Source organism: Opisthocomus hoazin, chromosome 1 (assembly GCF_030867145.1).
Source record: "Opisthocomus hoazin isolate bOpiHoa1 chromosome 1, bOpiHoa1.hap1, whole genome shotgun sequence".
Classification (NCBI taxonomy): Eukaryota; Metazoa; Chordata; class Aves; order Opisthocomiformes; family Opisthocomidae; genus Opisthocomus; species Opisthocomus hoazin.
The window spans coordinates 27,287,250-27,299,471 of record NC_134414.1 but is presented as its reverse complement, the minus strand read 5'-3'; the positions used below and the strand labels follow the sequence as shown (position 1 = coordinate 27,299,471).

The 12,222-nt window shown below is 50.5% G+C and overlaps 1 protein-coding gene across 5 annotated transcripts in view; it reads right to left on the bottom strand.

The window, feature by feature from the left end:
- Window positions 1–664: 664 nt before the first annotated feature.
- The window catches only part of MTUS2 (microtubule associated scaffold protein 2), a 318,231-nt gene continuing 306,673 nt past the window's right edge, over window positions 665–12,222 (bottom strand). For all 5 annotated transcript variants that reach the window (XM_075419965.1, XM_075419956.1, XM_009938145.2 and 2 more), the window contains 2 exons: window positions 11,493–11,590; window positions 665–5,679 (listed from right to left, as the gene is read on the bottom strand). In XM_075419965.1, coding sequence (XP_075276080.1) covers window positions 5,463–5,679; window positions 11,493–11,590 — 315 coding nt within the window. In that variant the 3' untranslated portion in view covers window positions 665–5,462. The remainder of the gene's footprint in view (window positions 5,680–11,492; window positions 11,591–12,222) is intronic.

Sequence of the window (12,222 nt, the reverse complement as noted above, 5' to 3'; positions counted from 1 at the left end):
CTGCAGGACAGCACGGAAACCACCGGGCAGGAGGAGTCTGCCTGCCCTCTGCCACCGCCTGCATCGCCTGCAGCCTGCCTGTGGACCCTGCGATAAATGCAGCGGCGGCCCCACCAACGCTGCTTTCTTTCGCCTCTCAGCCCTGGTCCTTCCCACGGCTTCGTCTGTGCGGAGCGAGCCGGGGCCCTGGTGGGAAATCTTGCACAAGGACATTATCAAGCACGTGCCCAGGCCCCTTGTTAATCCTTGTGGCAAAGCCTGAGGAACTGGGTGCCCTCAGTGGGAGGGCAGGGCGAGGGGAGGGGGCGTCGAAGTGTGGGTGACCGGCACATCACAGGCTGTGCTTGTTGGCTGCCATGCCCGAACCGCTGGCAGAAAGGTTTCCCTTACCGCATGACACCTTAATAAAAACCTGACAGACCATGATCCCTGGTCTCCCAGCAGCCCCAGCCATAGGGGAAGCTCCCTTAGAAAATGAATCCATGGGATTTTTGATCTAATTTATGAAATGTGAACCATAGTCAGGTAACCCAAGCACCCAGCCCCGCTGCCAGGAGGGTAAGTGGCTGCTAGCTTCGGTCTTTACCCTAAGGGGGTAACGCTTACATGGGATTTTGCTTTGTTTTCCATTTTTCCAGTTTCCGTGTGCCCATACATACAGAAAACACTGCAGGACACGCCAGTTCGTATGCATCAGCCCCTGTGTGCCCTGGCGCATGTATTTATTATCAGGAATATATTACACTTATCTGTACATCATAACTGAAATAATACAAACTCTTCCTGTAATCATTAGCCACATAGCAAACGGGACCACGGAACTCCTGCTGCGTGGGGAACTGTACAGAGGCTTCTCCGCGTGTCCATGGGACACAACCACCATCAGTGCAGAGACATGAAATACCTGATTTTGCACTTGATAGTTTTTCCTTTCCTCCCCACCGCCCGCCACCGCAGCAAGTCTTTGCTGCTGAGCATCTGCCGAGATAACCGCCCTGTAGCGGCGGGAGCTGCCGTCCCAGCGGGGCCGAACGGCACTTTCCTGCAGAAACCCAGAGCTTTTCTGCAGCTCTGCCGGCTCTCCTGCCGTCCCAAGGCTGTCACCGCTCCAGCGCTGGTCTCTGGAGCTCCCTCAGAGCAGCTGTGAGCTGGCTTTATTGCCGCTGCCGCCTTCTACGTCAAATAAAGATTAACCAAATCAAACGGCTCCTTCTCAAAGACGTAAGTGCAATAAAACCCAGCTCCGCGCTGGCTGTGTTCCCTCTCCTGCCAAAGGCCACCCTACCCTGCAAAACAGGAGGGCCCCGCCATGGCCATGGTGTTCAGGAAGCCTCCAGCCCCCCGAGAGCAGAAGCTTCCCCTTGCTCGTCTTCGAGCAGGGACGGGCAGGGAGTGAGGACTGGAGACATGGCCCCCACACCACCGGGAAGGCCAAGCTCATCTCGCATGGTCACAGCTCCCTCACGAGAGCCGGGGTCACCGGGGCTTGGGCGTATGTTCAGGGGTCTCCATTCCGCTTCACACCGACTCTGGCACACAAAGGCAAGGAGGGACGGGACAGGACAGGGGAAGAGCAGGAAAAAGGAATGACCTTTTCTGGGGGAAAAGGCCTGTGTTTCTGGGCTTGCACCAGAAGGAACCACCCTTCACAACCCTGCAGGGATGGGTCCCTTTGGTCAGGCAAAACTTCCTGCAGCTTTGCTAGCGATCAGGCAGGCCCCAGAGGCCGTGCCAAGGAAGAATCCAGTGAGAGGCAGGATTGGGAGGCAAAAATTAGATGGGAAAGGGACTGGTAACGATACCAAATCATGGTGGAACTGGGATCCGTCCCAGTTTTCCCACCATAAAAGCCCCACTCCCAATTCACTGCTGGAAGCATCTCTTGCGTATGAATTTAAACCAACAAAGTGATAAGGAAATCACCAGAAACAGAGGGAAAGAATGTATGAATTAAAAAAAGACAGACTCAGCCAGCCCATCCTGGGCCAATAGTATGCTCTAGTGTGTTTAGCATGGAAAAGTTTAGATTAGCATCATGGTAACAACTCTGGTTGTGTCATCTCACCCATTTTTAAAAAGGGTGAAAAAGAGGACCCTAGAAACTACCGACAAGTCAGCCCGACTAATTTGGTGGCCGCCTATGATGGAGTGACTGTTGGTGGATAAGGGTTGAGCAACTGCTGTCATAGCCAACCACCTGGACTTCTGTAAGGCCTTTGATACAGTCCCACACAACATTGTCACTAAATTGGAGAGCTATCAGTTTGATGGATGGACTGCTCAATGGATAAGGAATTGACTGGATGGCTGCATCCAAAGAGTTGAGATCAAGGGCTCGATGTCCAAATGGAGATCAGTAACAAGTGGTGTTCCTCAGAGGTCTGTATCAGGACCAGTACTGTTTAACATCTTTATTAACGACAGTAGGATCGAGTGCACCCTCAGCAAGTTGGCAGATGACACCAAACTGAGTGGTGCAGTCGACGCCTGAGGGACAGGATGCCGTCCAGAGGGACCTCAACAAACTGAGAAGTGGGCCCATGTGAACCTCGTGAGGTTCAACAAGGCCAAGTGCAAGGTCCTGCACATGGATCAGGGCAACCCCCGGTATCAGTAAAGGATCAATGAAGGGACTGAGAGCAGCCCTGCCGAGAAGGACTTGGGGGTACTGGTGGATGAAAAGCTGGATGTGAGCCAGCAATGTGCACTCACAGCCCAGAAGGCCAACCACATCCTGGGCTGCATCAAAAGCAGCGTGGACAGCAGGTCGAGGGAGGCGATTCTGCCCCTCTGCTCCGCTCTGGTGAGACCCCACGTGGAGTCCTGCGTCCAGCTCTGGAGCCCTCAGCACAAGAAAGACATGGAGCTGTTGGAGCGGGTCCAGAGGAAGGCCACAAACATGATCCGAGGGCTGGAGCACCTCTGCTGTGAGGAAAGGCTGAGGGAGTTGGGGCTGTTCCACCTGGAGGAGAGAAGGCTGCAGGGAGACCTTATTGTGGCCTTTCTATATATAAAAGGGGCTTGTAAGAAAGATGGGGACAAACTTTTTAGCAGGGCCTGTAGTGATAGGACAAGGGGTAATGGCTTTACACTGAACGATGGTGGACTTAAATTGGACATAGTGAAGGAATATTTTACGAAGAGGGTTGTGAGACACTGGAACAGGTTGCCCAGAGAGGTGGTAGATGTACCCTCCCTGGCAGTGTTCAAGGCCAGGTTGGAAGGGGCTTTGGTCAACCTGGTCTAGTGGAAGGTGTCCCTGCCCATGGCAGGGGGTTTGAAACTAGATGATCTTTGGAGGTCCCATCCAACCCAAACCATTCTATGATCCTATGATCTCATTGTACCAGAATCGCATGGGCAGACTGAAACATGACAATGCAGGAGCTATTGCAGATACCTCTGCATTTAGCAAGCATGAAAGTGATTAAAATTGTACTTGGCAAGGAGGGTCTTTGTGTGCATGTGTGTGTTAGGTATCTATCCTACTTTCAGGCTGTACTTTCTGGACACTAAACTCTAGTAATGCATTTCAACAGTAGTCGTTGGTGTGGCATGATCTAGTCTAACAAGATGCTCAATTTACTCAGTATCACAGTATCATGCAAAAGCTGCTACAAAAATAAATATCTCTAAAAAGGAGAAAAAAAAAAAATCACCTTTTTTTTTTTTTTTTTTTAACGCTGTGGAACAGACCACAGGCGCCTTGACGGTGATTGAAGCTGTAGCTCAGCTGCAGTCTGTGAATCCCGAGTACTCCCCAGGAAGGCTGGAGCGCAGCTCCCACTCGAGCAGCACAGCAGGGCTGCGTAGTCCCAGCTCCACGCACGCAGGGTGACCCGGTGCCACATGGCACCCGGGTAGGAAAGCTGCCCTCCCCGCAGCGCTCCCGCACCCCAGGACTCGACTGCATGTGTGGGCCCCCGCACGTGTCGTCCCCGCTCGCTTCGACCCCGGTGCTCAGCACGGAAACACACGCAGTCGCTTTGCCCCAAGCTGGATAGAAAAGCATCCCACAGATTATTATTATTTTTTTTTAAATTATGCTCAGGGATATTTTTTTCTTTCTAGCAGTGCCCGCAAAGGCCCTGCAGCCTGTCCCAGCCCAGCCGCTCCTTGGCCCCACCACCCCCTCGGGTGGGGGTCACCCCAAGCCCAGGTGAAGCTTTTGCTCCCAGGCAGGGAAGTTAAAGGTAGTTTCACCACTCTTTTCCATGAATCTTAAAAGTGCTCTGTAACTTTGGGCAAGCTTTAGCGATGTGAAATAATATGTATGCGTGAAAGGAAAGAAATTCTGACCTCATTTGCGCTCACGTAGTCCGCTGTGCTCTGTTTGGTGTTTCAGACGGGAAAAGGCTAGAGCCCTAGCAGGTGCCCGGTGCCTCATCCTAATACTGGAAACCTCTTGGCCAGCAAAGGTCGAGGATGAACAACTTATTTTCTCATTCTTACGGGACTTGAAATATATCAAACCAGACAGGAACCTACAACCAGAGATTTGGTTTGTATCCAGACCAGGACAAGCTAGAACAAGGTAGGATCTAACTAGGGTTTAAAGACACCAAAATTGAAACACGTTAACTAGTAACCTCTACCAAATTTGCTAAAACCCTCAGGTTTCTTGTCTCTAGCCTATCTCCACCTACAACATCGACGCTAAGAGTTAAAAAGCAGCGAATGGTATGCGTATCTTATCTGGTGTTCAATGCAAAGGTGACGGTTTCGAAGGCAGTACTGTCTCAGAATTTCAAAGTCGCTGGTGTTCACGTTAGATAGAGTACCACTTGGTGGTCATTTGGAAGGCGCTTCTACTTCTGTGTAACTTTCTTCTAGGTTGGGTATAAATATTCCTGGGAGGCTAAACAGAAATGCATTTTGTTTAGATTCAAGTCTTAGGCACGAGTTAGAAAACTGCTGACTGTAAAGAAAATATATCAGCACTTCGTAGTATCCAATAATATAAAAAATGCAATTCAGAACATCTTCAACTACATATATATGTGTGTGCGTCTATATATAGGTATAAAGGTACAATACATACATGTATATAAACACAGACACATATACAGAATTATTCACAACTCGAACTGTATTTGTTACTAACCTGAAATACTGCAGCAAAAGTTCATTCTGATGAACCATTAATATAAGATTTTTCCAATTTCTGGCTCTAACCGTAGTTAAAAAGTTAACACACCAAACTAAACGTCCTGCTATCCTAACTTTCTGCTGTCCTAGCTTTTTGCTATCTTTTTTGCTACTCTAATCAATGTGTCAGAACCAAGAGCTCCTACATGGGGGCTGTGAGAGTACCCTGCCTAGTGTAAAGCTACGCAGCTACCGAGCATGCTTGCAGCCATGAACCCTGGGCGCCTGCTGATGGTAATGCCTGCCTGGATGGTTAACATTTAGAGATTGGAAATGCATAAAAGGCAGGGGACCTTCGGCATTCAGGTGCCGAATCATCGCCGCAAGGTTCTGACTTTTGCTGGAGAGGAGTTCCCTGACGAGCAGCGATAAAAAGAAGTGGGTGATGTGGGCGGGAGTTTCACAGGGCTCACAGCATCTCCCTCCTGCAGCTTCCAGAGGAGCTCTTCATTAGTCCTGCTCAGCTTCTTCTTCTCCTCCACTTCTTTCTCAACGTATTCTTGAAGATTAGCATTCTCCTCTGACAGTTGCCTGGAGAGGGAAGCAGGACAACATGTAAGGCACACCAGTGCGAAGATGGTGGCATTAACACAGCCAGCCCTGCACAAGAGGTAGGGCCAGGCAGGACCCCGAGGACCTCCCTCTCCCCATCCCATCCCATCCCATCCCATCCCATCCCATCCCATCCCATCCCACTGCCCCTAGGGCAGCAGCTGAGCTTCCCAAGCTGGGCACAGCTGTCCCCGGGTCTCTTCACTGCCAGGCGAGGAAGGCATCTTGGCAAGCCACAGCGGCCCCGCAGTGTCTGACTCTGCCTCTGGATGCACCTGTGTCTTTGCTCTACACCTCTCTGAGGCAGCTCAGCTGCCAAAGCTTAGATGGGACAAGCCCCAGCCTTGCTCTGTGGCCTCGTGCAACTGTCAGCATCACGCATGGCACGCGAAGGTGCCAAGGGTTTTGTGCATCGACCACGTACTCCAGAACTTTTTCCCATACAGACAACAGAGTGAAAATTGGAAATTCCTACAAGAAATATTTAGCATATTTTTTTCTTGATTTTTATATCTCAAAGCAGCAAAAATGCAAGGCTGCAGCGCACTGCAAGAACAGGATTCTCCACTCATGGACAGAGGGGATGGAGAGGATAACTGGAAACTCAGGCTGAGATAAGGCCCAGGTGCACGCTCACCTTCCCCTAGTGCTGGTCTTTGCTAGGAGGACGTCGGTTTGTGAGCAGGGTGGGAGCTGAAGAGAGCTATGTCGGTCCCTGTGGTGGGCAACCAGGACCGCAGAGTACCCCAGCTCCATGCTAGTCCCATGCTCACACCCAGCCTCAGCCACTGGCATCTGGAGACGACTTCAGGGCTGGCCCAAGATACTTAGCTTGGGGATGTAGAAAGGCGCAGTGTTTTCATATGTCATCATCTCATCAATATTTTCTTGTGACTGGGTTGGTTTCAGCCTCCTTAGAGCTACTGTGCAATGAAGCCGATCGGGGCATTATTTCCCTGCCCCATTCAGCACATGGAGGAAGCAGGTGCCCAGCATGGTGTTCTGGCCTCTGTTTGCAGAACCTGTTCACTGGCACAGCAGTTTCGATCCAGGAATGTGCCCATAAATCTCGATGGAGCCAAGCCCACCCCCAGACAGAGCCAGAGCTCTGGGTCAGCGGGCACTTGTGTTCCCTGCAGATGTGACCTCTTGGCCAGGGCTCCTATTCCTGCTCCAGAAGACAAGGACCTTCAGAGATCAACCCAACATAGCCTGCTCCAGCAGGGGCACCCCTGCAGGTAACTGATGGACATCACAAAGTGCAGGTGGGCTCCTTAAATCCTGCTTTCTCCCCAGCTTCAATGCCTGGCTCCAGCCACCTTTGCCCTGTGGCATTTCACAACCCAGAGGTGCTTGCAATGCTGCCCCATTTTTTCCAGAGCAGCAGAGCAGGGTGGGATAGCCCTGGGTTTTAGACCTTCTTCTGTTTGATTGAGGACAAAAATCTAATATCCCAACTCCATGGACAGCTGTAACTCTCACCCCTGTTTCTCAGCCCTGCCACCAACGCTGTGCCATGAGCGAGAGAGCATTCGTAGAGTGGCAGAGCAAGAGCGAGGAGGTAAGAGAGCGCAATTGCACCCCTGGCTTTTCCAGCCAGCTGCTACTGCATGCAAAGGGAAAGGAGTCTGCGCTCTCCACGCTCCCTGTTTTAGCTGATGTCCTGATGCAGGATGCCAGCTTTGAGGCCTTCCCTCTCCTCCGTAAACGGTCATGAGGCTCTGGATCCTTCTCCAGCTCCTTCCTCCCTGGTCCTAACGAACCCTCTATCCTGTCTGTGACACCAAGTAAACTTCACCAGCACAGACCAGGGAGGTGTTTTCCACAAAATTTGCTATAACCTTATGGCTTTTTGGGAGGTAAGGCATGGAAATCTCCTATAGGCACCACAACCTCAGTGAGTCTGCTCTCATTGATGTGACTATTTTTAAAAGAAATCAGACAGTGCAGGCAGACTGTGGGACCTGACTGAGACATGTTTTGGGCATGTGCTGGCAACACCACTGTTCTGGAGGATGCATGCTGGAACACCTGGCTTCTGCAGCCGAATTACGCTTGGGAAGGAGCCAAGTCCTGGTGTGATCAGCCTGGGGCAGCTCTGGGCATGTACCTAACCTGATTTACAGGCAACTTAGGATTTTATAGAAATAAACAGGGAGGCACCTAACCTCCCCCCTAGGTATTTCCAGGGTTCAGGAGCAGCTGGGTGTGGATTTTAGATACACACATGAAACTCTGCACAATTCCTTTTCTGGATATAGCCTGAAGCCTGCAGGAAATGTCATGGACTGCTGATCCACTCTCTTTGTGTCATCAAAAGTCTCTGAGAGGGTGGGGCTGGCATTTCTGATTTTGTTTAAAATATTTTTGAAGAATTTCTGCTTTTTTAGCCTTGGTTCCTACAGAAATGGTGCTCAGGTGATCAGGAATATGTCTGTTCTTCTCCCACTTCCTGAAAGCTTTGAACCATGAAGCAGCAGCTAACAGAGGCAAAGGATTAAATGACACAAGTTGGCAAAGCATTTCAGAAAGCGGCTTGCCTGGTAGCGGAGGAAAATCTTATTCATGGTCCCATTGGGGAACCAGCTGTGGCATGAGCTCACGATCTAACAGGCACGCGAAAGTCCACGTGGGAGCTCAAACTGAAGAAATAATTCCATAGGAAACCTCTTGCTACACACGGAATTACTCTTTTTTTTGCAGTTTCTAACAAGACAGTCCATAAAGCTTATACACAGAGCCCCACTACATCCTTTTCCAGCCTGCATTTGCTGAGGGAAAGCAAACAAACAAACATGCCTCCCTTGCCTTTGTGCAGCTCTTGGTGTGTGACTGGCTGGTGAAGCTCATCTGGGTGTTTGGAAGGGGCTGGTCACACCAGCACAGACCTCAGAGCACGGCCAGGGCCTCTGCTAAAGGCACTGCTTGGACAGGAGGCAAGCGCAGCCCAGCAGCATGGGTCACCCTCCTTTACACTGGAGGTTTGACGCTGCTGACCAGAGGCATGGTGGGATGCGTGGTGTCGGTGTCCCCCGGAGCCTCCCACACAGCGGACTTCACAGCACCCATGCACACGGCCGTTTGCCGGCAGACGCAGGCCGCAAGGTGTACGCACGACCTGCGGGTCAGCAGGGAGGTGTCTGAGCAGAAAAGAGCCTTGCGGCCACGTGCCTGTGAACACACCGCGCAGCTTGTGGGCAAGTCCTCCGGAGAGACCCGCTTTGGCACGTGGGTGGGGAAAGGAGCTGCTGCTTGTTGCGCTGCTTATTTCAGCCTCGAGCACGCTGCGCTGGGAATTCACGCTGTGTCACCTGGCGTGACGTGACCGGACACAGGCAGAGCCAGCTTCTCACCTCCTGGAGACAGAGGCAGCTTGCACAGCCAGCAGTGCTGCCATCCTTCAGCAAAGCCTCTGCCTTCAGCTCAGCCAATCTGTCTCTGCCCCTGCTGCACCATGGGGGTGGAGATGGACAGATGCAGCATCGCTGCTGACAGAAGACACAGATGCCCATTCAGCTCATCTTCATTGTTTAGGCAGAAGAAGGAAGAGATGCCATGTAAAAGCAAATGTGTTCTTACTAAGTAGGTTTGTATCTTGAGATACATATTCCAATTTTAGACCTAACCCATCTAGGGAAAGCTTTATCCCCTCACTGCAGACTTACGATCAGACGTGTGCCTCTGCCCGCCCCCTGACAGTTTAAGCAGCTGCAACAAATCACAGCCATAAAACCACAGAGGTCTGCAGGGGCACACTGACATGATAGGGTTGTAGGGGAAGGTGCTCGAGTCTTGCCCTCACCTCATGTTAAAGCCTCTTCTAAAAGGTCCAGAGGTCAGTAGATGCCTGGGCTATGCCAACAGAGACCAGACACCCTCCTGGTCATCTTCATCTCTAGGGTGCAGGGAACTACCATTCCTCAAACAGCCCCAGTCTAAAGGACCAAAAACATGCTGGCTGATTTGGAGGGAGAATCTGAGATGCTCCTGAAAGCGGGTTGTAGTGAGGCAGGTGTTGGTCTCTTCTCACAAGTAACTAGCAGTAGGATGAGAGGCAATGGCCTCAAGTTGCATCAGGGGAGGTTCAGATTAGATATTAGGAAAAATTTCTTTACTGAAAGAGTGGTCAGACATTGGAATAGGCTGCCCAGGGAGGTGGTGGAGTCCCCATCCCTGGCGGTGTTCAAAAAACGTGTAGATGTGGCACTTCAAGATATGGTTTAGCAGGCCTGGTGGTGTTGGGTTCAGAGTGGACTTGATGATCTTAGAGGTGTTTTCTAACCTAGGATTCTATGATTCTATGAAATCGGGTGATTTATTCAAGTGCTTGGGGAAGGTCCCAGCAGAGGCTCTGTGGAGCAAAGCTGGTGCATGCTCTACCCGCAAGGCTCTTCTCCCTTCCTTTATATCTGTCCTCAGCTGTGATTGGAAATATCTCTGTGGTGCACAGAAATGAGCTGTCGGGGTGGCTATTGCTGCCAGGAAAACCCATGTTTTAATAATTCCAGCTTTACAGCCCTGGTTGATACCATCCCTATAGCTGTCCCCATAGCTGTTCCCAATCTGTTGTTGTTGAAGATGATTGTCCTCTAAGTTGACTTTCCAGACTGACCTCAAATTCAGAATTTCTCCCAAAAGATGTTCTTTGAAACCAGTACCTGCATTGTTACAGGCAAGCAGCAAAGCGCTGCAGCCGGGCACGGGCGGGGAGCGGGGGGTTCCGTTCGCCTGGCCAGAGGCAGGCAGCTGCGACGCAGAGGCCAAGCACCGAACCAGGCACACTGGCTGCTCTCACAGGCGTGGAGGGAGACTGCCACTTCCAGGCTACAATTTATCCAGCCCAAAAGGAGGTGTCTCAAACTGGTCTGGTGAACCAGGCCTTAAAAATTCCTGGTTTTCCTCCCCACGCACAGAAAGGCTGTAGAAACCCACCTCAGACAGTTATATGTGTGTTACAGGCATTTACAGTCAGGTGAGAGGAAGCATAATCCTCACTCCGATCTGAATGCTAGTTCAAGAAATGCTGCCTTTTAAAAATATCCACATGCAGGAGAATTTTTAAAGGCTAATCATTAATAAAGGAGACACTAGAAAGACAAAACCTAAAATTAAATCAGAGACGAGATGCTGAAGCTTTGAAAAGTCATCTACAAATTACATTGTATTTTAGGCCAATGGCATCATTTCTGGCAGCAATGCCAGCTGGGCAGCTGGTGTGCTGGGACGAGTTCAGCTCTAGCATCTCCCCCTGGTACTCCTTCTGCCCAGCTCCAGCTGCGGTCTCTTGCCTTACAGCAGACTATAAACTCTCTGGGACAGGGACTGTCCTCCCCTGCTCTGTTTCTATACCACCTTACACAAGGAGCCTTGTCACCCTTGTCAAGCTTTGGTGCAAACAGCCAGTGAAGATGAAAAAATCCACCAAAGGATAACCCCGCCTGGGTGACCATGGCATCGTTAGGTTGTCTGTCCTGCCCCATTTCCCATCCTTGTCACCCACTGACTAAAGGGTCTCAGGGCACTGACACTGAGATCGGAAGCCACTGGCAACTTTGCTCTCAGCAGCATGTCACATTCATGGAAATACACAGGCAGATATGCGGCCTTCCTTATGTTAAAATAAGCAAACCCTGATAAAAAAAGTATTTTTTAATAAAACAAGCAGATAAGGACAGCAATATATTTTCAGGAGGAAATAAGTTTTTCCCCTTCTGAAATAAGTGTCAGCCTTGGGCAGTTAAGATCTGCAGTCTCCTTTCAAGCTCAGACAGATTGTGAATATCAGCACAAACCTTGTTATGACAGTATTTTGTTCAATCCTGGCTTTGAGTTCTTCATTCTGCTGTTGCAGCATGGTGATTTTTTCTTCCAGTTTTAGATTTTTTTCAGCCTGCAACAAAAGAAGGTTTGTTAAGTCTGAAGAAAGCCCAACACCTGATCATAGAGAATTTGTTCTTTATCTTTATTTATCCCTAGAGCAGCTTCTAGAATTTGAGGACAGATGGAGGTGGTCATCTTGACTGCAGCTGAGGCGTAGAGGTCTGACACACATCATGTCATACTGGGGAAGTAAGTGGGGTCATCAGCAGAGCATTGAGCAGGGGCAGAGCTGAACTAGCCTTTACTTGTAACTGAGGAGAAGAAGGGTCTTAGTCTTGTCCAGTGCAAATAAAATGTCTTCCTTGGTGGTGTCCCCACAATTTTCATCCCTCGGGAGCCAGTGTTACCAGCCGTTGTTCTTCGACAGGGAGCTGGTGGCGCCTGGGGAGGATGGGGATGCCCAGCATGGAAAGGCACCGTGGTGTGAGTGGTCAGTCTAGTAATGAAGGAGGAGTGCAAGGTGGTGTGATGAGCATCACCCAGCTCAGCTAACAGAATCAGACATAAATGCCTGGCATCCAAACTCTAGGATTTATGATTCACCGGTTATAGGGAGGAAGGAGTTACCCACCAGGGCAGATTACGCCCAGCAGCTGTCTTTGCTGCTGCATTCACATGAGGTGGGCTGCCCTTTGGAGACAC